This window comes from Pelobates fuscus, chromosome 12, assembly GCF_036172605.1.
Source record: "Pelobates fuscus isolate aPelFus1 chromosome 12, aPelFus1.pri, whole genome shotgun sequence".
Lineage (NCBI taxonomy): Eukaryota > Metazoa > Chordata > Amphibia > Anura > Pelobatidae > Pelobates > Pelobates fuscus.
In genome coordinates this window covers 96,869,901-96,896,960 of record NC_086328.1, presented here as the reverse complement: position 1 = coordinate 96,896,960, position 27,060 = coordinate 96,869,901, and the positions used below count along the sequence as shown (strand labels likewise).

At 42.5% G+C, this 27,060-nt stretch overlaps 1 protein-coding gene across 3 annotated transcripts in view; it reads left to right on the top strand.

Annotated features, from left to right (window-relative positions):
* CHID1 (chitinase domain containing 1) overlaps positions 1–27,060 on the top strand; it is a 768,611-nt gene that overhangs the window by 56,913 nt on the left and 684,638 nt on the right. For all 3 annotated transcript variants that reach the window (XR_010086094.1, XM_063437233.1, XM_063437232.1), the window contains exon 8: positions 17,930–18,022. Coding sequence is in view for 2 of the 3 variants with exons in the window: in XM_063437233.1 (XP_063293303.1) it covers positions 17,930–18,022 (93 nt within the window). In the remaining variant the exon portion in view is untranslated. The remainder of the gene's footprint in view (positions 1–17,929; positions 18,023–27,060) is intronic.

The following is a 27,060-nucleotide window of genomic DNA, read 5'->3' as shown; positions in this document are numbered from 1 at the left end:
AGACCTATGTAATTGAAGGAACCAGATTTTTTGAGCCCGTTAGGTACACTGCTGCCTTTCTTTGGCTTAGATGTTAACTAGTTCATGACTGATGTCTTGGCTAAAGCTTTTAATGGGTTGAGGTCCTGAATAGATCAGGTGTGTGTTCACTAAACAAGGAGTGGGCAACTGCTTAACTATGAGAGAAAAAAAATCAGGTGAGCTGAGGTTTGTATTATTTTTGACCATTTTTTTCAGCATTTTTAAATAATGTACTTATTTAGTGAATAAACCCTTGAGATGATAGCCTTAATCTCTGGAGATCTGTATATAATTGGTTTTCCAGATTCCAGATGTATATTCCCAGCAGTACTTGTATATACTTTGCCAACAGTATACTGTGTCTGCCTACCCTATATTATTATTATTATTATTATTATTATTATTATTATTATTATTATTATATTTATATAGCACCAACAAATTCCGTAGCGCTTTACAATGGGTGAACTAACAAACATGTAATTGTAACCAGACAAGTTTGACGCACAGAAACAGAGGGGTTGAGGGCCCGGCTCAATGAGCTAGAGGGAGTGGGGTAAGGGAAGTTTTCAGGGAAGTAGATTGGTAGAATAGTATTCAATGGGGAGTAGGTTTGGAGTCATTAACAGTTTAATTGTATATGCTTTTCTGAAAGAGTTTTTTTAAAAACATTTTATTTAGTTTTTTTGAGCATAAAGAGTAATTACGTTTGCTTCATGCCATTAGAATAAACACAGTTAGTGGCATAGATAGCGAGGTAGTAAACACATATGGCTTCTATAATAGTTGCACATTTTGAGAGGGCTAAGCCGTTTTAAGGGTCTGTCCATCTGTGTGTATTGAGTAGTTAGTGTGGCGTGGGTGCAGCGTGGCACTACTTGGGGTAGCTTTTTCTATGGTGTCTATGCTCAACCTTATATAGTTTTTGGATTTTAATTATTTTTTGAAGGATTGGAGACTGGATGAGCGTCTATCGGAGAAGGGAAGGGAGCTCCACAGGAACGGTGCAGCCCTAGAGAAATCTTGAAGGCGAGCATCAGAGGTGGGAGTATGAACAGTGGATTGATTTAGGTCCCTAGATGGGACATACTTGTGTATTAGGGAGGATAGATAGGTGGGAGTAGCATTATGTAGAGATTTGAAAGCAAGAACCAGAATTTTATATTGAGCCCTATATCTTATGGGAAGCCAATGCAGGGACTGACCGATGAATGCGGCGGACAGGAAGATGAGCCTTGCCGCAGCATTCATTATAGACTGCAATGAGGCAAGTTGGGAGCACGCAAGACCACTGAGCAGTTCCACATGCCTTGCATATCTTATCACCTGTACAGCAGTTAGAAAGATTTACCAACAATTCAAATGAAAAATCCCTCCGCATATTGGTTCTGTAACCAATCTAAACATTTCAACACCAGTTGCAAATCATGTCAGATGTCATAATGGAGACCAATCTAATATTTCCTTAAAGGCTCTTTAGATGTTAGGTGATTTTAACCAGATGTTGCTCAGAGAATCCAAATGGATTCATACCCTTCGGGCACTATCCCCTTGGGTACTTATTGAAGAATATCATTTTACACCTTTTTTATTTATAACTGATGGAAACCTTTTTGCTTTAGATTTAAAATATTTATTCCAACAATCCATTCAAATGAGATGTATATAGATCTGTTATCTGTCTATCTCTCTCTGTATGTATGTGTGAGGTTCTAATTGTTTGATAACTGGGGAATGCAGTTCATATAACACCAGATTCATTATTTAAAGAATCCTAGGTGGGGATTGTTCCACCCATGCTAGAGTGGTCTTTCTGCTCTTAAAATTGTAAAGTATATTTCTTTTTTTCCTCAAGTACTTACTCATATAGAGAGCACTGTGGGCCTTTTTATTTAATTTTATTGTATATGATCTACATTGCAACAACCGTCAGAGTGATATCCTAAAAGTGGGGAGTTTAAATACCACCGCACGCTGTTTTACCTGGAGCTGGTCTTAGCTCTTACAAATGTGAGTTGACACTTTTTACCTCAGTGTTGTCTGTAGCCATTGTTTCTACAATATTGCCCTATTGGTTCCCTTTGTTTCTGCTCTTTTTATATAAATGCTGCTGACTCTTTGAGCTACATCTAAGACGTCACCTGAACACTTGAAGACATTATAGACTGAATAGACTTTTTATCATTTATATTTGGTACCTTTTTGTATTTTTATATTGTTTTACTTTTTATCTTTTCTATCTGGCACACCCTGTATTTTTTGTTCTATTCCCATTTTAATCTATCGTAATTTTTGTATATCCAGACGCCCTTTCATATTGTAAAACTTCGCGAACATTTGAGTTCTAGCCAAGCATGCATTCTCTTATATGCCAAAATAGGCTTTTAACGATTATCTTATGACCCCCTCTTCAGTTTAGTTTGGTCATCAAAACACGGTGTAGATAGGGTGAATGCAGAATTTTTACATTATTGAAAATGATGTGGATAACCACCTCAAATTCTGAAAGTTAGAACACCGTAGTGGCCCCACATTATTATGTTTTACTATGCAGAATTCTGGGCCATGCGCTAAGTAGTGGGTTATCATTTACAAACAACCGTTTTCTATAAAAATATCACTTGGCACCATTATGATTTCATTCAGACTTAGGGGATCTGTGCCTACAGTCCATCCAATTCTATTCGTTAAGACATTAACCTCTTGTTCAGTTTTCAGTTCTTGCCTTGGTTTGTTTGGCAGTTTACCAGAAGAAAAACTCCATCAGCTAGATTGTTCCTATTATCTGTTCAGTATTACTTTACAAGTTATCGTTACATTCTGAGTACATCTTACATTTTCACGAAACAACTGCGTGGGTGTAACGATAATTTCTCCCTCTAATGAGCAGATGCAGTTCTTCCGACTGTGGAGGTTAATCAACTGAGATTTTGTGTGATCGGGAACAATTATACAATATACACGACCAAGAGATATCATAGAAACTCTGTTTTTAGGTATGATTTTATTATTACATCTAGTGTTTTAGATACTTGCCTACTATTTCCCTTCTAGCTGTTTACCCTAGAGTCAGTTTAGTTCTTCTCCTTTGTGTGGTTGGTATGATAGAGAACTCTCCCATCCATGGGCGGAATTATAGAGAATTCTCCCTCCCCATGGGCATAATGCATTGCCCTCCTGCTTTCTGATCTGCATATCAGAATGGGAGGGAATGTACTTTTTAATCAGAAGAGACTTGTTTCCCTGTCATTGGCTGATTGCACCGTCTGTTTCAAATTACTCGTAAGTGCCACCCAAGAACACAATATGGTCATATGGTAGAACTGAATCCCTAAATTTGTTTGCTGAGATATGTGAGTTTCAATGATTTTTAACCCCTTAAGGACACATGACGTGTGTGACATGTCATGATTCCCTTTTATTCCAGAAGTTTGGTCCTTAAGGGGTTAAGTAGCCTTATAAAACTTTAGAACGGTATTTTTTATTTTTTTGTGATCTGTTTCTTAGTTTGTATATTATATTTTAATAGGGGAATATTATTTTTTATGTATTTCGGAGTTCTCATCTTACGCTTTACTTTTTGCACTTTTAAAATTGTGTTGCTTTCTTAAAAGCTTTTCAGGTGGAGTGCAGCAAAAGTTGTTCCCAATGGCAACTATATCCGAGGCAGTTGCTACATTCTAATTAGAATTTGATGCCTTGTTTCAGGAGATACTTGTTAGTAATAGCTCCAGCAAACCAACTCTGTGCTGAGCCTATAAATAGAAACTTGAATTTTTTTAGTGCACTATGCTAGCTGTTTCTTTTATAATCTTTAAAGGGAAACTATAGTCACCAAAACAACTTTAGCTTAATGAAGCAGTTTTGGTATGTAGATCATGTACCTGCAGTCTCACAGCTCAATTCAAATTATTTACCAAGAAACAACTTTTTAATTTTTTTAATTTAAGTATTCAATTCTGGAGAGCTTCACCCTATCTTGTGGCTGGTTCGGATACATTCCGATGGGATCCCAGTATAGAGCATTTCAAAGCTAGTGGTTATAAAGTAGTCTTTTTCTTTTTGTTCCCATAATCATTTAAAAGAAAAGAAAACAATGTGAGCGTTTTGACATTTGTAAGCCAATGTATCTCATAAAACTACCAGTACAAGAAACACAATGTCATGAATTAGCCTGTTGGTGGCAGCACAAGACTGCATCTGTACACATATCATTGTACCCTATACCATGTTTTCAATATACTTTGCAAGCACTCCTTGTGATTTACATTCCTTCTCTTGTTTCAACCCACATGCACATCTTCAGAAAGTCTGACCTATACATACTGAGATTTTTAAAAATTATTAATGCACAATTCCTTTTCAGTCCTCTTCTGAATCATGTTTTTTTTTATTCTTATAAAGATTCTTTATTTTTTTTTTTTTTTTATAAAACAGTCTTACAGAAAGGAAAATCAGTGAAGTATAAACACATAACATCAGTCAAATTGTTTAACATGACACAATAGATAAAGTTGTTATCAACATGTCAATACCATTATTATGTGGTCTGGTGTTCAGTAGGAGTCTCTCGGGTGGTGAGAGAGCTAGGTCCACCCGCCGTGGCTCCTTTGTGGGCGGGGGCTTGGCTAGGGTGTTGGGCCTTAAGTAGAGTCGGGCTCCAGTTTAGTTCAGAATGGTGATGCTACCTTGTGGTATAGTTTGTAGGATAAGCATGCCTTAGATGCATTTGTCAGTTGATTTGGGGGGGAACCCCAATGAGGATTTTCCTGTATCAAAGAGTACATATGTGTAGGTGTGTGTTGGCAGATGAGTTCCTGATGTAGTCTATCCGTAGAGGGGGTATCAGAATGGAAGGAAGAGAAGATGGGTAGAGATAGAGGGGAGAAAAGGGGAGTGAGAAGAGGGGAGAGAGGCGCCGCCCGCTCGAAGACCACCCCTCCCCGGACCCTCGTGAGGAGGTGAAGGGAGGGGGGAGGAGGTGGATGGTTGGCATCCGTGTTGCTGGTTTTGTTCACGACGGTCGTGGGTTTTGCAGGCGAGTGAAGGTAATGTGAGCCTACCATGGGAGAGTGATGTCTCCTTCCAGCCATGGATTCCAGATTTTATGGAATAAGTTCGGAGTGTTGTGTACCTGAGCCATCAGTTTGTCCATGTCGATGCTTCCAGTTATTTTGTTATGGATTTGAGCATGGGTGGGTATAAGGGAGGTGGACTAAGCTTCTGCTATTGATCTACGGGTATCAAGGGCGATGAGCTTGTTTTTGTTACGAGTTAAAGGGGCGATGGGTTTCGATAGTAGTAGGGCCCAAGGGTCTAGGGGGACTGGTCTGGTGAGCAGTCTTGTCAAGAGGTCTGAGATGCTCTTCCAGAGGGGTATGAGTTTAGGACATGTCCACCAACAATGGCTGGATGTCCCTGTTTCACCGCATAGTTTCCAACAGAGGTTACTGGGAATGCATTTGATTGCTCCAAGGGGAGTGGGGTACCACCTGAAAAGTCTTTTGTAAGCTTGTTCCTGGTGGGTAACGCATATGGAACTCAATTTGGTGGCCGTCCATATATCAGCTCAGTCTGTAGGGTCGTCTCCGAGTTCTGTTTTAACCCATGATATATGTTGCCATCCTTTGGTAATTTTAGTTATATAAGTACCTTGCAGATGTAACTTTTTGTATAGAAATGGTCTGAGTAGTGGTGTGTGCAAATTTGTATTGGGGAAATAATCACTGTTAGAATGTTCCATGTGCTACAAATGGTTTCCTTGGCGATTGCTCCAACTTTTAGACACTTGCATCAATTGTTATATCACAATAGATCATCCTCAGTGAATTACTTTAATATAATGTGCAATTTAAAGCACTAACAGTTCATTGAATGTTGATGGCTCAAGTAATATGATGGAGAGCATTTAAAGAATACCTCACAATCTTTCAAATGGACAAAGAGGGAATCTTTAATTTTCGGGGTGTGAATAAGGGTGTAGCCATGGGCGGGACTGTTCTGAGAAATTTTAGGTGACAATACAAACCATTGTCTGGAAATCTAGTCACAAACAGGGACTATACATAGGACGCTAGGTCACGCGTTTAGACTGGAAGAAAGGAGATTTAGTCTAAGGCAAAGGAAAGGTTTTTTTTACAGTAAGAACAATAAGGATTCTCTGAATGAAGAAGTTACATTGCCATAATACAGACCAGGACCGCCGGGCTCATGACAAGCCTGGGTGTCCTGTGGGAGGGCCCGCAGAAGCTCTTACTTGCCTTCCCAGGAGCTCCCTTCCACTCCCCTGTCTAAATCTTGCGAGTCCCGCGGCTGTCAGAGCGTTGCCACGGGTTACCATGGCAAAGCTCTGCGCGGCACGCAGATTGCAAGATTTACACAGGGGAGCTGCTGGAAAGGTAAGTCACAGCTTGCTGCCCCCCACTGCTCAGTACATGCCACTAGACCACCAGGGAACTCAAAAAAAGAAGTTAAATTAATGATTTAAATAATAAATACAAATATTAAAACAATAAAAATGCCATCCCCCACCCAGTTTACACACACTACACAAACACACCCACACACTCTGCATTATATACACATACACTGCATTCACACAAACACACACACACTGCATTATATACACAGACACTGCATTCACACAAACACACACATTCTGCATTCATTATATACACACACACTATACACACACACACACACACACTCTGCATTCATTATATGCACACACTGTAAATACATATTCAAAAACATTTAACCTACTGATGCCTCAATTAATGTAATTTTATTGCAATCTGTTTTTAAATTTACCAGTAGCTGCTGCATTTCCCACCCTAGGCTTATACTCGAGTCAATATTTTCCCAGTTTTTTTGTGGTAAAATTAGGTGCCTCTGCTTATACTCGAGTATACACGGTAATTTTTCAATTGTAGAGTAATCATAGCTTCTTGATCTAAGAATACATCTGACTGCTATTCTGAGGTCGAAAAGTAATTTTCTCTAGTTTGTTGCAAAATTAGAAATGCTTCAAACTGTTTGTTTTTTTTCTTCTTTGCCTTCTTTTTTATCAACAGTATTAAATAGATGTGGGGAAGGCTGTACTTGATGGACCTGTCTCTTTTTAGCATATGTAACTTACTAATAATTTATGCATCTGCAATGCAATTTAGTACAAGAACAATGTATCTTATTTGCACAGACTGAATTCTAAACACATTTAATGTACTTTAACATTATTGTGAATATTATTGCTGTGAAGGCGAAAACACTCCCAGATAATTCAAAGCTCCTAGAAAATAGGGACATTAGGATGATAAGAGGGGCGGAGGGATTTGGGCTCAAAATAGGGACTGTCCCATCTAAATAGGGACAATTGGAAGGTAATCAAAGGTTAAAGGGACACTATAGTCACCTGAACAACTTCAGCTTAATGAGGTTGTTTAGGTGAGTGCTACAGCTACCCGGAGCCTTTTTCTTGTAAGCACTGTATTTTCTGAGAAAATGCAGTGTTTACATTGGAAGCTTGGAACACCTCTTGTTGCAGTCAATCAGACGGCCACCAGAGGGACTTCCGAGTTCAGAGGCCCTAAAAAGGCCTCTCGTCCGATGCATCACTGTAACCGCGCTTTGTGTGCTGATAGCCTGTCAGCACTGCTGTGGGCGTGGCTTCAGCTGACAGCTGAAGCCCGAACCCACAGGGATGCTGTCTGGCCACAATAGTGGTTGAAGGGGGGGGGGGGAGACCTACTCTCCTCCCCACCCCTGTGCGGCGGGTGGGGGCCCTAAAATTAAAAATAAGGGGGGGACCTACTGTCCCCCCCCGGCCCCCACCCCTGAGCGGTGGGTGGGGGCCCTAAAATTCACGATAGGGGGGGACCTACTGCCCCACCCCTGAGCGGCGGGTGGGGGCCCTAACATTCTCAATAAGGGGGGACACCTACTGCCCCCCCCGGCCCCCACCCCTGAGCGGTGGGTGGGGGCCCTAAAATTCTCGATAGGGGGGACCTACTGTCCCCCCCGGCCCCCACCCCTGAGCGGCGGGTGGGGGCCCTAAAATTCACAATGGGGGGGACCTACTGTCCCCCCCGGCCCCCACCCCTGAGCGGCGGGTGGGGGCCCTAAAATTCACAATAGGGGGGGACTTATTGTCCCCCCCGGCCCCCACCCCTGAGCGGTGGGTGGGGGCCCTAAATACAAAGGGGGGGGACCCTAGTTAACCCTTCCCCCCCCCCCAAAAAAAAATATATATCTCCCTACCTACCCCCCTCACCCTAAAAATAATGAGGGGGGGACCTTTAACTAAAAACCTGTAACAAAAAAAAAAAAAAATGAGATAAAAACAACTTACCATTCGATGTTTTCTTTCTTCTAAAATCTTCTTTCTTCAGCCCCAAAAAAGGCCAAATAACAAGCCATAATAACCGACGCAATAAAAAAAAAAAAAAAACACGAGCGCAAAAAAATAATCCATCTTCACCCATGGAGGGCTCCGCGCAGACTGAGCTCCGCAGGGCGGGGGAAGGCTTATAAAGCCTTGCCCCGCCCTGCAATTAGGCTAAGAACACTCTGATTGGTGGGTTTGAGCCAATCAGAGTGCTCTTTGTCATTTTACAAGCGTGGGAAAGTTCTTTGGAATTTTCCCACGCTTGTAAAATGACACAGAGCACTGTGATTGGATGGCTTCAAATCCATCCAATCACAGTGCTGTGTGTCATTTTACAAGCGTGGGAAAATTCCAAAGAACTTTCCCACGCTTGTAAAATGACACAGAGCACTGTGATTGGATGGATTTCAAGCCATCCAATCACAGTGCTCTGTGTCATTTTACAAGCGTGGGAAAGTTCTTTGGAATTTTCCCACACTTGTAAAATGACACAGAGCACTGTGATTGGATGGATTTGAAGCCATCCAATCACAGTGCTCTGTGTCATTTTACAAGCGTGGGAAAATTCCAAAGAACTTTCCCACGCTTGTAAAATGACACAGAGCACTGTGATTGGATGGATTTCAAGCCATCCAATCACAGTGCTCTGTGTCATTTTACAAGCGTGGGAAAGTTCTTTGGAATTTTCCCACACTTGTAAAATGACACAGAGCACTGTGATTGGATGGATTTGAAGCCATCCAATCACAGTGCTCTGTGTCATTTTACAAGCGTGGGAAAATTCCAAAGAACTTTCCCACGCTTGTAAAATGACACAGAGCACTGTGATTGGATGGATTTCAAGCCATCCAATCACAGTGCTCTGTGTCATTTTACACAGCGTGGGAAAATTCTTTGGAATTTTCCCACGCTGTGTAAAATGACACACAGCACTCTGATTGGCTTAAACCAGCCAATCAGAGTGTTCTTAGCCTAATTGCAGGGCGGGGCAAGGCTTTATAAGCCTTCCCCCGCCCTGCGGAGCTCAGTCTGCGTGGAGCCCTCCATGGGTGAAGATGGATTATTTTTTTTGCGCTCGGGTTTTTTTTTTTTTTTTTATTGCGTCGGTTATTATGGCTTTTTATTTGCCCTTTTTTGGGGCTGAAGAAAGAAGATTTTAGAAGAAAGAAAACATCGAATGGTAAGTTGTTTTTATCTCATATTTTTTTTACAGGTTTTTAGTTAAAGGTCCCCCCCCTCATTATTTTTAGGGTGAGGGGGGTAGGTAGGGAGCTAATTTTTCTTTTGGGGGGGGGGGAGGGTTAACTAGGGGGGGGGAAGGGTTAACTTTGTATTTAGGGCCCCCACCCACCGCTCAGGGGTGGGGGCCGGGGGGGGACAGTAGGTCCCCCCCCCCATTGTGAATTTTAGGGCCCCCACCCGCCGCTCAGGGGTGGGGGCCGGGGGGGGGACAGTAGGTCCCCCCCCTTATTGTGAATTTTAGGGCACCCACCCGCAGCTCAGGGGTGGGGGCCGGGGGGGGACAGTAGGTCCCCCCCCTATCGTGAATTTTAGGGCCCCCACCCACCGCTCAGTGGTGGGGGCTGGGGGGGGGGACAGTAGGTCCCCCCCCTATCGTGAATTTTAGGGCCCCCACCCACCGCACAGGGGTGGGGGCCGGGGGGGGACAGTAGGTCCCCTCCCCCCATTGTGAATTTTAGGGCCCCCACCCGCCGCTCAGGGGTGGGGGCCGGGGGGGGGGTCAGTAGGTCCCCCCCCTTATTGATAATTTTAGAAAGCGAGCTGAGCTGTCAGTCAGACAGCTCAGCTCGCGAACGCACATTCCGCGCACATGCGTGGTATAGCGCTGAGGTTCTTCATAGGGCGACTGTCAATGCCGCTCTATGAAGAACGTGATTGGTGCAGCGCGAAGCCGCGCATGCGCACCACATCGCGATGACGCTTCTCTGTGAGAAGCGTCCTATTGGGCCCCGCGATTTCGTCATTTTGACGAAAAAGGGGGCGCAGCATGGCTGGGAGCTCGGCGCTGGAACGGAGGTAAGTTTTATAGATAAAAACACCTCAAATTTTTTTTTTTTTTTCAGTAAGTACATATAAAAGCAAGAAGGAAGGCTGGGGGACCTGTCTTTCTTGCTTTTATATGTAGACTATAGATTCCCTTTAAGTAAAGCCTGTGTGAGGATTGTTTAAATGGCTTGTAGTTTTTCTTTTTGTACTGTGTTTCTTTAACTAATTCATCACATCCCGCGCATGAGTTACAAAACATCATTAATATACAAATAGCAGTACAGCTTAGATAATAGATGAGGGCTGGCCTTTGGGTTCTAGATCATCACTTTGCCAGTGCAGGTGCCTGCTTTACACCTCTCATATATCAAGCCCACTGTCACCCACTCACTTATCCAACCAGCTGCTTGAAATGCTCCGAACATCCACAAATCCCCCGGGAGTCCAGCTTACATTTTCATTTCAAACGCACCGTTTGTCTTAAGATTTATAAAGGTTAATGGGAATAACTGCATATGCCTTTTGAGTAACAAGGTGGGGGTGTCTCTAACTTATTGCAAAGCAGGTGTCTTATCTCATGGCAGTCTCATTCATTTAAGGGCAGTCTGACTCATTACGGGTGAATTTCCTAAGGGACTCCTTGTAGCTGGTACTGAATGAATGCAATAGAAAAATTGCGGTTTTATTTTTCATCGTACACTGGCCAGAGAAGCATTAAAAGCACCGATTTCATAGTTCCACTAGGATGATCATAAGTGTCAGGCTGCGGAGCCATCACAGGATGCAGAGGGGATGAACTGTGGTTAGGGGTATGTCAGCCAGCCTAGAACAAGTAGCAGAGTTAATACACAGTCATATAGTTACTGGTAGCCAGCTATACATTTAAAGCTTAGCTGACCTGCATAGTGCCAGCCAAAGATTAACGAACATCTAACATCAAACATGCATTGGTTAAAGGGACACTATAGGTACCCAGGCCACTTCAGCTAATTGGTCTGGGTGCAGTGCCCCTGTCAGTTTAACCCTGCAATAGTAATTATTGAAGTTATTGAGAAACTGCAGTAATTACTATCCAGGGTTAACTCCAACTCTAGTGGCTGTCTAGGGACATCCGGGTCGTTAGGCAACTTTTAGCTGCCTAACTGACACTGGACACCCTCAAGCTCTGCATGAGGACATCCAGTTTCACCAAAAACCACATAAAATGCATTATACAATGCTTTCCTATGGACCTATCCTAAAGAGGAGCCAAGACTGAGCCTGACCCAGTACCGAGGGACAAAAGGCTTTTGCTCTCTGGGGGGGTTGTGGTGGAGGGGTGGAGTCGTAGCACGAGCAAGGGGGGCACTAGGTAACTATAGTGCTAGGAATACACTTTTGTATTCCTAGCCTATAGGTTCCCTTTAAAACATTCTGGGCTCAGGACTGGTTTCACGTTTCCGTTGCCCTAACTTCTACATCACTTCTATAAGGTTTAAAAATGTTTAAAAGGTAAGATTTACTTATCTTGTATGCTGTGGTGCATTGGTCTCACCACTGCCACCCTGCCTCCTTGACTCCTTGAGATAATCAACCACAGGTAAGCTTTAAGAGGCTAGTGTGCATGTGTAGCAAATTGCTGTGCTATACCAATCAAATGTGATACCATTATGGCTGAGATGGGATATCGGAGCCTTTGCAATCTGGTTAACATCTAGTTGGTGAATATAATATATTTAACCCCTTTCACCTTTTTTGCAATGTCTTTCAACAGTAATTTCCCTATTATTCATTTAGTGCCCAGACTCGCATTAGAAATATGTTTTATATGGGCGCCCGCAAGAATTTTTCAAGGGGGGGGGGGGGAGAATGCATAATTGTAATGATATCCATGCTTGACCCCTTTTTGACAGTGTCATGAAGGAGAGGAGCATAGTAATTATCACATAAAGCCAGGGTGAATGGCCTTTTCACAACTATAGTGTCAGGAATACACGTTTGCATTCCTCACGCTATAGTGTTCCTTTAACCCCTTAAGGACACATGACATGTCTGACACGTCATGATTCCCTTTTATTCCAGAAGTTTGGTCCTTAAAGGGTTAAAGGGATTCTCCAGTGCCAGGAAAACATATTCGATTTCCGGGCACTGCAGGACCCTCTAGTGCCCCTCTACCACCCACCCCTAGCCCAAGTTGCTGAAGGGGTTAAAACCCCTTCAGTCACTTATGGAGTCCAGCGCCGATGTCCATACCTATTGCACATGCGCGGCCATTGGCGGGGCAGACCTAATGTGCATGCGCGGCAATGGCCGCACACGCGCATTATACCTCCCCATAGGAAAACAGTCCTGTAGTAGACAGTCACTAGAGGAGGACTTAACCCAGCAATGTAAATATTGCAGTTGATGAAAACTGCAATAATTACACTTGCAGGGTTAAGGGTAGTGGGAGTTGGCACCTAGACCACTCCAATGGGCAGAAGTGGTATGGGTGCCTGGAGTGTCCCTTTAATCAAAATTAAAGGAGCATTCTGGTCATCAAAACAACTTCATCTAAATAAAAAAAGCTATGATGCCAGGGGTGCTCTTTCCTTTAAGGGGTTAAACCACTCTCAAATGGTTTAACCCCAAAGGCTTCCCCCAGCTCCATATCTCCAGGTCACTCAGTGGTATTTGGCTGCTGAAATGGAGTGTCAGGAAGTGCAGATTAACTTCAGGCATGGGTGCCGCTGATTGGCTAGAGTGGTCAGCTGATGCTCTAAGCCAATCACTAGTTCCCAGTTTATAAAAATGGGTTACTTTTTATTGAATGGGGAGCTACTGATTGGCTTAGAGTGCCAGCTGACAGCTCTAGCCAATCAGCGGCACCCATACCCAGCTGCACTCAGTGCTTCCTGACACTCAGTGAATAAAAGTAAACACATTAACATTGATAATTTTTTTTTTTTACCTGGTGAGATGAGAATGTCCATAGTTTCCCTGCCAGGCCCAGGTACCCAAAGCCTTATGAGGTGGTGTCCAGAATGAAGTGGAGGGATCACTTCACTTGTCCTTCTTGCTCCAATCTCATTTTCTTCTCCTTCATTTGACACAGCCTTCTTTTTCTTCTGACACGGTCTTCCTTGGCTCCTTCTGCTCCTTCACCTTTCTTCTACTTTCTGCTTCTGTTGCGCCCTTCTGCTCCTATCTCTTTCTGATCCCTTTCTGCTCCTTCTTCTACTTTACCTTTGTGCTCCTTGCTGCCCCTTCCTGCTCGTTTCGGTGTTCTTTCTCCTTTCTGCTCCTTCTCCTACTTTACCTTTGTGCTCCTTCTTTCCCTTCCTACTACTTTCTGACCCTTCCTGCTAATTGCAGACCCTTTCTGCTCATTTCTGCTCCTTTTCCTACTTTACCTTCCTGCTCTTTGCTGACCCTTGCTGTAGGCTGCCCCTCACTTCCCTCACTTACCCGATCTGTAGGCTGCTCCCCCTCATGCCTCATGTACTTTCTTTCTTTTTTTTCTTATTTTTTTTGGCTGTGTCTGGGAGTTGCTGGCTGCACTCTGTGCTGCTCTCCCATGGATTTAGTCCGGAAAAGCAGGGATAGAATGTAGCTTTCTATCCCTGCCTCTCTCCACCTACTGGGTGTCCCTCTTTGCCCCCACCCCCTGCGGACGTCCATGTCTATAAATATATAGGTAAACCAAAAAGGTTACCTGTTTTTCTTCCTAGACCATAATGAACATTTTTATGTAACAGGTATTTATTATCACTGTAAGCTCCATTGCCAATGTGAAAAATCTATTTAGTATTCCAAGGAAAGCCATCAAAAATGTTGGGGCCCCTTACACAGCTCAAGGCCTAGGCCTCTGGGGCCCACACCCTGAGTCCGCCCACCAGAAAAGGAAAGCTAGGAACTTCTGTCAGACTAATTAAAAGAAAAGGTCTATTTTGTCTTTCTGCTGAAAGCAGCCTTTGTAACTAACCTAGGACTTGTCTAAGAGGTGTGCCAAGTTGTTGGCAAGTGAGTTTACACATAGACGGACCTTATGCTGGTACACATTTTGAGTGTTAATATATGCTTATCTTCCAACTCTGGGAGGTATGAAATGGGGATGGGAGTTGGAAGGCCTATAGGGGAGTGCCAGTGAAGCACCATGCCTCTGTTGATCCCCAAATGGGGGTCTCCTGTTGATTTGTGTTCAGATAGATGCTCCAGATTTACCTTTTGAGGTTTCTTTTTTTCTTTTAACAATATTACATATTGGAATTTAGTAAAAGGTCACTACAGCATTAGGAAAGCAAATGTGTATCCGCAATGCTATAGTGCCCTTAGTCGCCATATAAGTGACTGGGACCTGCTGCCAGGGTTAAAAAGGTGATTTTACTTGCATTTTCCACATGTTCCACTCCTCCTGTTTGCCTCAGATCATAGAGATTGATGATTTCAGCCAATCCAATGCTTTCCCGTAGGGTAGTACAGGTAGGCTAATGCGCATGCACAACTGCGCCAATCAGATGGTCTTTCCAAGACCACCTGATTGAAATAGTGGAGTTTTATTCTACTATGTGGGAGAAAGGAAATCTTATAGCTATCTGTATTACAAGCAAAAGAGGCAACAATGTTTTCAGCTGCACAATTAAAACAGGGAGTGGGGAAACTTGGCAACACAACATTGAGATTTTGTGTCTAATATGAGACATAAGAGCAAAATGCCTGTTATGTACTGGTGCTACTTTATGTTAGTACCTACAAGATCCAATTAAGAAAAATTAGCACAAAAAAAAAAAAAAATATGAAGGGGAAAGTTTGTATCACAGCTTGGTAATATAACATCCAAACATACACAATAAATTTAGTATTTGTTCTGGTGAGTATAATCATTCCCTTCAGGCTTTTTGCAGTAAACACGTTTTTTCAGAGAAAATGCAGTGTTTACATTACAGCCTAGTGATAACTCCACTGGCCACTCCTCAGATGGCTGCTAGAGGTGCTTCCTGGGGCAGTGCTGCCATAAAGTGTCTCCACCCTCTGCATGCAAACACTGAACTTTCCTCATAGAGATGCATTGATTCAATTCATCTCTATGAGGTGATGCTGTTTGGACAGGGCTGTGTTTGACTTGTGCTGGCTCTGCCCCTGATCTGCCTCCTTGACATTCTCAGCCAATCCTATGGGGAAGCATTGTGATTGGATCAGACCACCACTTCTGATGATGTCAGCCAAGCAGGCAGATCATGGGCAGAGGCAGCAGCTGCAGTTTTGAATTCAAGTAAGATTTTACTATATTTAGGGAGGCAAGGAGTGCTAGATGATGGGTTTTAACACAATAGTGTCAGGAATACATGTTTTCCTGACACTATATAATGTTCCTTTAAGCTCTGCACTCAAACTCCCACTAGTCTGGGTGGCAGCAATTACTATATTACACACCAACCCTAATACATATAATATAAACCAAAGATACAAGTTACTTTTTTTTTAGAATCACTCTAATGGTCATTAAAGTGTAAGCTCATAAGCCACGTCAAGGCAAAACCTCTTACGTGAATCCTACACTAACCATTCATCTTGTCTCTTTAAGCTGTTTACACTAGGCACCTAAAAGGCCTTGATGTGGCAGGTGAGCTTACACTTTAATGGTCGTTAGATACTAAAAAATATCCATGTATTTAAATGTAAATAAGGATTTGGTATAGAGTGCTAGTAACTTTTCTCTTTGGTTGACATTGTATGTTTAGGGTGGATTTGGGAAAGAGTGCAAGTAACTTTTCTCTTTGGTTGACATTGAATGTTTAGGGTGGATTTGGGATAGATTGCAAGTAACTTTTCCTTTGGTTTTATGGTAATAAAACATGTTTGGTTGAGAAGCAAAAGCTGAGACAACAATATTACTTTCAATAGTTTTCAACAGAGTGATTTGCTTTTTTTTTTTACTCTAGAGCAGGGGTAGTCAACCTGGTCCCTACCGCCCACTAGTGGTTTGGGATTTCACGTGGGCGGTGGTGGATTCGGCAGGAAACACCCAGTGGGCTTTGATGGCCATGGACCAAGGCCGGCAGTGGAGATTCTTTCATCTACCCTGCCGACACATGCTCCCCTCCCTGGTAAAAGCTATGAAGAAGAGAGGGGAGACATTAAAGGGACACTCCAGGCACCCAGACCACTTATGCTTATTGGAGTGGTCTGGGTGCCAACTCCCACTACCCTTAACCCTGCAACTGTAAATATTGCAGTTTTCACAAACTGCAGTATTTACCTTACAGGGTTAACTCCTCCTCTAGTGTCTGTCTACTAGACAGCCACTAGAGGGCACTTCCTGGTCTATAGCACAGGATTTCTGTGCTATAGCGTCGCTGGACGTCTATGATCATGCTATGTGAGGACCTCCAGCGTCGCTAAAATCCCCATAGGAAAGCATTGAAAGCATTTTCAGTGCTTTCATATGGGAAGGTCTAAAGCGTGCATTCGGTCTCATCCCACCAAGGGACACTCAAATCATTATAATCACTGCAGCCGAATGAAGCCAGAAGCCATGGCCATCGCCATTCACTTTACTGAGAGCTGTTATCTCTCTGTTATTTACTGTTATCAGCCTGTGACTGCCATTTTGTGTAGTGAAATTTGCACAGAATTGAACTCTAGTTACGGACTGGCTGATGACATTCCAATGACTCTGTGGGAGGTGGAATTACACTGCCAGCAGAAGATTATTTAAACCAGTGGTTCCTAAACCAGTCGTCATGGTGCACAGCCCAAAATTTATGTATTTCCCTTTTTTATTCCAATGGAGATGCTGGCAAAACCTGGACTGTTGGTGGGTTGTAAGGACTGGTTTGGGAACCCAATGGGTTAAACACTTTATTGGCAGCGTTTCATAGTGAAGTGGTGCACGTAGAGACTCCATCATGGGCACTTTAAATTATATAGGTGGTCATATTCTGAGTACAAACAATAATATACCCCTCCCCCAAAATATGTGATTAAAAATGTTGTACATGGCAACAGCTAGGCAACACCTTTTTTTATCTGCAAAGTTATCTCAATGGCCCGTTCTTCAATTCCTTTAAACAGGAACATAGGTAAAAGGGACATCCTGCAGTGCAGAAACTAATTGAATTCAGCCTTGCAGTATAGTGTGCTGCCTGAAGGTGTGATCTGACCTCTTAGGAGTACACTGTAATGACATATAGGAGGCTATGCACTGTGATTTCTTAACCACTTGATAAGAGCCAATTATTCTGCTAGATGTCATGACTTGAACAAATACAAAAAGCTTTCAAATGACTCATTGCGTTGCAAACAAATGCTATATCATATTTAGTAAACTTTATTAAGTCAATTTACTATATATGATATAGCATTTGTTCATAGTTAGTTAATGTGTTCTTTTTTTATTCATTTTTTTTTATTTTTCTATTTGCTTTTAGCCACTAGTGTTCTAATTTCTACACTGATAAATAAGTGATATACACCATTTCTCTGGTTATGAGATTTCTTCTGTTTTTTTTATGCTTGAAGTTTGATTTATTTTGACTGATGTGCTTTGCCCCCTTGCAGGGAGCTGGTTCACTTGCTGACACACATTGGAGAAGCACTACATGTCGCCAAGCTACAGTTCATTCTTGTTATTCCACCTGCAGTGGCACCAGGGTAAGTTAAATCATGATTACCGCAGGTCACTGACGCTATCATGGGATTCTTTTCACACAAGTTCTTTTTGAAAATCAAAATTCAAATTGTCTGATATTTCCAGAGTTTCATGTCAGTTTGCATAAAGGTTAACTGTCTGATGCTAAAAGACTCTTACCGGGTGCTGCGTGCCCGTACAAAATACTATAAAGCGAAACTGTCATGTTCGAGATCATAGTATTTTTGAATCCTGCATGTAACAGTAGCGTCTGACTTCATTTTGTTGTTTCTTATCTATTACTCTGTTTTGTCTGTGTGTTTTTCATATATGTCTAAATTAATTAAGCTATACTTGTATCATAAATGCTCTCTGAAAGTTTAAAGTGAAAACATTTGAGTGAAATTGTATCAGCTTGCTTGTATGTATGGTAGGCAATATTCTTTTTTTTTTTTTTTTTAATTCTTTATTTTAGTTGTGCATAAGGAGAACAGTAAGCGCTGGTGCGCCACAATAGCGACATCAGAGTATAGTTATAAACAATTGCTTTACAGATTGTGGTCATCAATAATCATGCACATTTTTAGTTAGAAGAAATAACATAAGATTCAACGCTGATTACGTAGGCCGGCTAGTGCTATAAATGCATAAAATTACATGCAGGCTGGGTCTCTTGCGATTACTTTAGAAAAGTTGGTGTTGTCAACGGTAAGGTAAGTTAACTAAAGCAAATGGTCATCAATAGTCATGCACATTTTTAGTTAGAAGAAATAACATAAGAAGATTCAACGCTAATTACTTAGGCAGGCTAGTGCTATTAATGCATAAAATGACATGCAGGCTCTTGCGATTACTTTAGAAAAGTTGGTGTTGTTAACAATAAGGTAATTTAACTAAAGCAAGTGGTCACTAAGATAAACAAGTTAGACTAAGCATTTTTCAGTTTTAAATGGTTCACATGCTGGTGTTGAGTATGTCGGTTTACGTTAAGTCGTACATTAGTTGGGTCATATCGATTAGATGCATGAGGTATGCCTAGTCAGAATATGCACATTAAGCTACAAAAGAACAAGAGTACAAAAAGGCAAATTAACATTACTGTGGTTAAATCTCTGAGAGTCTAATTTAGATGCACATTTTAGAGGGTCAGTTAATGGTTGAGAAGGGGTGCTGGGGCAGTTACTCTGTGCGGGCTAGGCCGCTAGGTGGTCTAATAAGAGTAAGGCCTACATGGAGGGGGGTGATTACCCTATGCCTACTGGTCTGCGTAGCCTGTCCAGAGGTTTGACAAGGGACTGGGTCACCTCAATGCAACCCCACCAGACCCAGTCTCCAGCATAGTCCCGCACTTTTGCCTCGCTGGTCAGTTTGCCTCCCAAAGTCTGTACGGAGTATCAGGGCCCTGCTGTGTGTTGGTGGCGTCGTCGTTGTGTGGTGAGTATCGTGGGTTGCAGGCTGTGCCCAAGGATGCGTCTCCGTGTGTATAGAGATCCGGGAGGTTGCTGGCAGGTCTTTCCATGTAGCTCGCTTGGAATGGCTTGTTTGGGCCACGTGTGTGGGTAACCCGGTGGCTGGCGTGGTCGGTGCATAGACCGCGTTCTTTGCCGCTGTTGGACCCCAGGCGTCCCCAGAAGCCCCTTCCTTCTTCGTGGAGCCAGTCGGCCCGCAGGGTGTGGAGCCTTTGGTCGACTGTGTAGTTGCTCTTTCTGCCCTGGAGGGTTAGCTTTGTGTAGTGGGGCTTGTCGATGTAGCCAGCTCTCTCCAGAACCTTTCAAAGTGCTGGTTCAGCTTGGCTTGGAGGTCGTATGCAGCCTCAGTGGGGCGCTCTGCCTCCGCTGCGTCGGCCATCTTGGTTGAAGCTTTGCACTCCCGCTTTACCCCCGAGGCGGTCTGTAGTGCTTCACCCCGCCTGGGGTAGCCTCCGCTTGGTGGACCGGGATCTCCCCCACCGGTCCAAAGGGGGGGGTGACGGGGCTTGCTCGCTTTGTGCGTGTCAGAGTGCCTCCGGTTCGGGAGAGCGGCCGCCTCCCCCGCCCGTTGTGTGCTAGGCCGCACTGTCTGTCCCGGTGTCTGCGGGTTTCGAGCGGGTCTCACATCGTCCCACTGCATGCCCTCTGTTGTGAGGTGATATCGATTAAGCAGTACCTCTTAGTCTTTCTGGATGCAGCCTTCTATTGCTTATTTTGTCTGATTTGAGCGGGAGCTCTTGGAATGCACGTCTGGTCGCCATGATGGTTAGGCCCCGCCCCTGGTAGGCAATATTCGTATAAATAAAACGGGACACACAATAACCACAGACAACATTTAATTACTTTTCAATAAGCTTGGCCGTGGTGTTTTTTTCAAAGCTCAAGGGGCATACAACCATAACTTTGTAACCATAACCATATAACACATGGTTCACCAACTTTCAAAACTTTAACTTTATTAACCACCAAATAAACCACCAAATAGCCAGTCAGCCATAACTAACCTGACTGCCTATTATTTAAAACCATTTACCACCATATCCTTCCTCAGAACTTGACCCTGAGGATGACTTTTGCCCCAATGCTTCATTACACCACGACAATACAATTAAATAAAAGTAAAGGAGAGGGGGAGGAGGGGGTCGTCTGCACCCTGACCAAAGAGAAGCTCACAAATCAAGAGCCTCTGTTACTGGTTCCCACTGTCTTTGGGGTCTGATTGTATCCTGTAAAGTGCTGTCCTGCCGAGGTTCATAGAAGTAAGTTGCACTTAGGATGAGTGGAACTGCTTTATAAATTGAAACGGATTTGTAATTTCAAACCCAATTTTGTCACAAGTTTTATGCACAAAGCTATGTCTTCATGCACACAGCTGCAGTTTAGCTATGTCAAGGGAGGGGAGAGAGAGAGAGACATCTTTATTACATGTTCATTAACCAGTTGTGTGGATGCTCAAGCTTGACAAGATTGACATTGTCAGTTTGGAAACTTCCAGCTGCCTGAAAATTGTTTGGGGAGCTGCCTTAACTCCTCAAAGACCAAATGTAAATGTTCCACAATCAGGTCTTTAAAGAACTGAATGCAGCATAGGACTATTGGATTGTGGCTGCCTGTAGCCATTAATAAAAACTAATTATTTTAGTTTGTAACAAGGTCTTTAAAGAACTGATTGTTTTGACTGCATTGGCCAATGTTGGTCCTTAAAGAAATAAATCCGCAGAAATGTTTGCAGTTTGCTGCAGTCGTAAGCTGCTCCCATCAGTGAAAGTGGATGCACGTACTCTCTGCATCATAAGCTTTACAGTGATGAACCTCTGTTATGCTGCTTTTAAAGACGCCTTAAGTCCCAATTGAACTGGGAACTCTGTAAGGATGGGCAAAGGTCAGACCCATTGCCGTCAAGTTTTTAAAAACAAGCAAATGCAAAACATGCACATTGCCATCATTTCTTTATAGTAAAGAATACCTTGATTTGCATAAAAAAGCCATACTCTTACCCTTTGTGATGGCATTTGGGATGAAAGTGTATAGTAAGAGTATAAAGTGATAAACCATAATACATAGTTACATAGGTTTAAAAAAAGACCTAGGTCTATCAGGTTCAACCCTGAAACACATTATTTTATGCTGTTGATCCAAAAGAAGGTAAAGAACCCGATCGTAGCCATATTCAATTATGCCACAAAAAAGAAGAAAAAATTCCTTCCATAATGGAAATCAGATTTTCCTTATATCAACAACTTGTTTAAATATATATCAGTTACATCCTTGAATATTCTGTTTATGCAAAAAAGCACCCATTCATTTTTAAACTTTATTCATAGAATCTGATAATACAACCTTTTTAAGGCAGAGAATTCCACATTTTAATTGTTCTTACTGTAAAGAATGTTTTCCTCTGCTGTAAGCAAAAAATGATTTCTTCCGGTCTCAATGTGTGAATTAGGCATGATCTATACACGATGCCTATGGTATCCCTTTAAATACAAAACATGGTATTACAAGCAAAAAGGCAAATTAAGCAGTAAGTTTCTACACATACCAAAGACTATGTAAGTTCTAGTTTTCCATACACAGAATGCATTCCCGCAAGCCACAACATTTTTTTTTTATTATTTGTGGCCTTGTGGATTTGTTTTGTTAGACATTGCAAACATATTGTTATGTTTTAAACAAATGATAATTGTGTTTCATGATATAGTGCTTTCTGCTTCGTTTGCCTCACAAAATTTCTTTCAAAGCTGGTATAAATGGTGTGAAAATATGTATACTGTTTGCATCTGTGCCGATCTCTGATGAATGCAGCCGCTGTGCACATGCCTTATCAGTAATAACCATATAAAAACCCCTGACCCACGACAGCTTCCTACTGGTGCCTCCTAATTATGCTATCCTACAATCCCCTTCAGGCAGTTGGTAACAGTCTGGAAAATCCATTACTCTGGACCCCTCCTCACCCCCGTTTAATAGCACCACTCCATATTTCCCTTCGGCTTTTCCGATTTCCTCGCTTGTTCAATGCAGTACCATCCGGCAACAGTAAATACACAAGCAATGTGTCATTTATTTATTTTTCTCTCTAATACATGGCACATTGTTTTGCTGCAATCCACGGCTACAGGAACACAAGCAAATGTAGAGTCAGACAATAAAAAAAGAACCAGTTATTGTACCTACGCATGTAAGAAATTCATGAAACTAGCTCATATTGTCTTTGAAGACTATAGTAAAAATATCTGATATGATTTTAATTTAAAATAAAACTCAACACACACACTTTTTCTTACCTTGTCTATTGAGCAGCATCTTCCATTTAGATATTCCCTTATTTTCCACCCTTAATTTCCTATGAGGAGTACTTAAAATGTAATTTCCTGCCTATGTTTAGTGAGTTGAGTGATTTTTGTGGTGCTGCCTAGGTCTATCCTTGTTCCAGGTCTTGTGCTGGATATTATTGAATTTTACTGCAGTTCAAGCTTTTTTCCTCCACCACTTTATTTCCCCGTGTGACCGTTATCCTTATTGCATGCACTATGTTGTGGTTTTCCTGATTCCTCTTCGTTACTGTCATATTAATTCCTCTGTCATTGCCACCTATAGGCAGCCTTTTGAGTTGCATATTATTATAATTATAAAGTGAGAATGCATTGGACTGCACTATCTATATATTATAGATTCCCTCTATAGATGGCTATGAAGTTCTTTATATCTTGTAAGTAAGCAATAAAGGTTATTTTCAGTTTAAAAGTAAATTACTCATATAAAGTCATGGGAAAAAAAGAAATTACATACTAACAATCATCTCTTCCTTAGCAGGTCTTAAAATTCGGTAAATACAATCTCAGATAAACTACACATCACATATTACACTGTGTCATGATTTATTTAATTAAAATTAAAGTTAAAATGGAGAAGCCATGTGTGGAAAAACTCAGTACACCTCAGTACTCCAGATTCAATAGCCTGTACAACCACATATAGCAGCAATAACTTGAAGTAATTGTTTTCTGTATGACTTTGTCAGTCTCTCACATCGCTGTAGATTAATTTTGGTCCACCTTCTTTACAACTTTGCTTAAAGGACCACTCTAGGCACCCAGACCACTTCAGCTTAATGAAGTGGTCTGGGTGCCAGGTCCAGCTAGGGTTAACTAATTGTTTTATAAACATAGCAGTTTCAGAGAAACTGCTATGTTTATCAATTAGTTAAGCCTTCCCCCTAATTCTCTAGTGGCTGTCTCACTGACAGCCGCTAGAGGCGCTTGCGTGATTCTCACTGTGAAAATCACAGTGAGAGCACGCAAGCGTCCATAGGAAAGCATTATGAATGCTTTCCTATGTGACCGGCTGAATGCGCGCGCAGCTCTTGCCGCGCGTGCGCATTCAGCCGACGGGGAGGAACGGAGGCGGAGAGGAGGAGGAGAGCTCCCCGCCCAGCGCTGGAAAAAGGTAAGTTTTTACCCCTTTCCCCTTTCCAGAGCCGGGCGGGAGTGGGACCCTGAGGGTGGGGGCACCCTCAGGGCACTCTAGTGCCAGGAAAACGAGTATGCTTTCCTGGCACTAGAGTGGTCCTTTAAGTTTGAGGTTTGCTGGCATTTTTTTTATGCACGTCTCTTTAAGTCCCTCCACATCATTTCAATCCGTTTGAGGTCTGGATGTTGACAGGGCCGTTGCAAAGTTTTGATTATTTTATTTTTAAGTGATTCTGTTGTACATGTGCTTGGGAGCAAAGTCGAGTTGCATGACCCAATATCGGCCAAGCTTTAGCTGACTGACAGACGGTCTCACATAGGACTCTAGAAAACTTTGGAATAAATAGGAATTCAGTGGCGAACACAACCACTGGGGCCCCGGTGCAAAAACTGATCCGGGCCCCTCTCCCCTCCCCCCCCCCCTCGCGCTTACTCTGCCCGGGCTGGGGCCGCAACACATGGTGGCGGGCACCCTGCGACTGCGGTATGTACGCCAGTGCATGCAGATACACATACAGTTAAAGGACCACTACAGATACCCAGATCACATCAGCTCAATTAAGTGGTCTGGGTGCCAGGTCCCTCTAGTTTTAACCCTGCAGCTGAAAAATGTTTCACTGAGGATTAATCCAGCCTCTAGTGCCTGTCTCATTGACAGGCGCTAGAGGAGCTTCCGCGATTCTAAGACACTGAACGTCCATAGGAAAGGATTGAGTAATGCTTTCCTATGGGCGGTTTGAATGCGTGCGCGGCTGTTGCCACGCATGCACATACGGAGCTGAGAGGCGGATCGGGGAGGAGAGATCCCCAGCGCCAAGGGAGTCCGGCGCTGGAGAAAGTTAAGTGCTTAAGACACACACACTCTCACGAACAGACGCATACACACTAGCTAACAGACACACACTCAGTGACAGACACACATACACACTCAGTGACAGACACACATACACACTCAGTGACACACACATACACACTCAGTGACACACACATACACACTCAGTGACACACACATACACACTCAGTGACAGACAGACACACACTCACTCACTTACAAAACACACACTCACTAACAGACGCACACAATAACACACACACAAACACTAACACACACACAAACTAACACTCAGTAACAGACACACACAGTAACACACTCACTGACACACTCTAACACTCACACACACACTCTGACACTAACGCACGCACACTAACACACTCTAACATTAACACACTCACACACACACTCACGTTTAAAAAAAAATTTTAATCCCCCCAGCCTCCTTACCTCCTTACCTGTGGGAGCGCTGAGGGGGTTTACTTCATGAAAAGAGACTAATGAAACTGCTGTGCAAACATTGGGTGTAATGATTGCCCTTTAAATCCATAGGGGTCATTATTATTATTATTATTATTATTATTATTATTATTATGATATTTATAGAGCGCCGTCAAATTCCGCAGCGCCTTACAATGGGTAAATTAAATATTTAATTGTGACATAAGAACTATCATGCACCATTTTGCCCAAATTAGCACAGGCAGATAAAACTACCAGGCTGAATTGTCCATTTGTTGAACTTTTAGCCTAAATTTTCAAAGTAGGTCAACACGTCAACCAAAACATATTGTTATTTAGGGAATGAATGCGTTTGCCAAAAGTTAAAAACAAGACAAGCTAAAAACAATCTCAAATTACAACCCTTTCAAAGACCCTTTAACTTAATCCCCCTTTTTCTAGTGTGTATGCCAATCAACATTTTTGCATTACTTTTAATATATTTAAAGGCTTTAATTCCGGTGTGTAGATTTACCCTTCCTCATTCAACATTTCATTCGTGTTTGTCAAAGGACTGGTTCAATTGAAAATAACGTTTAAACCAAATATATATATATATATTGTCAATATTTTCCATTGACTACAACACTCTATTGCCTCTCACTCAGCCACTGCTTAACCCATTCAACCATATTGGAATCCAAACTTGCAGTTTACTGATGAGCCTTGCAAAGGCAATATTGCACAGTAGATGGGAAACGTCTTAGTCTAACAAGTTACTCTTCCTGCTCTAATGCAATACATTATTCTAATATATGAAATTATTAAAATGGTCAGGACAGAAAAAAACATAATTTCAATTATTAAAAAAAAAAGAAAAAAAAAAAAAAGATTATTATTCATGGTACAGAACATGATGCGAATTGTCCTATGTCCCAGGTGTCAAGGTTAATACTCCCCAACACGCAAACCAGAGAACAATAAAGGCGAACACAGAATAAACGAATTACTGGACCGGGCTTAACGTAGGAACGAGAGATAAGAATAGTCAAACACCCCAAGGTCAGGAATACAGAGATATGGGAAAGCGAATAGACAGAGCCAAGGTCAGGGAGCCAGAAACGAGAATAACTGATAAACAAGCCCAAGTCAGGAACCAAAGAAAAGACAACTACTCAGAACGCACTCTCGGGCTATAATAAACCACGACAGGGCAAGGAAGTGATGTTAGAAGGAGGTTAATATAGGGTAAGGTGAATACTGATAGGCAGGGACAGAATTGAGGGAGGTATAAAATGGGTAGTAGCAATTGGCTACTATCTCTTTAAGAGTAGTTTAAACGCTACCCCTGCCGGTTACCTTGTGTGTGCGCGCGCGCACGTCCGCGGATGCTTTCCCAGATGCGCGCGCCCCTGAGGTGTGTGCGCACAACGCCCGCCAGTGATCCACACCGTCCGACAGGAGAGGACGGGCGGGGGGACCGGGAAGGCGCGGGACACAAGGTATGACACCAGGTAGTCTAGAATGCTTATCTTTCTCTTTAGGCTTAAGTTTAATATCTGGCTGTTTTACCTTTGTTCCTTTCCCTACGGAGAGAATAAGGCAATACAGCATTATGGTCCAAAAAAATAAAATAAAAATCATACTGCAAGTAATGTTAGAATCTTACTGCAATGACTGTTCAGCCATACTATACTTCTTAATGCATCAATCTGTTGTCAAAACCAAAGTGAAATATTAAAGGAAAACTCTAATGAAAAAAATACATGTATATTGCAATCAAGATTATTCAACCCCCATTGAAAGTGAGGTTTATTGTCAACATTTACAGACTTTCAGCTGTTTGC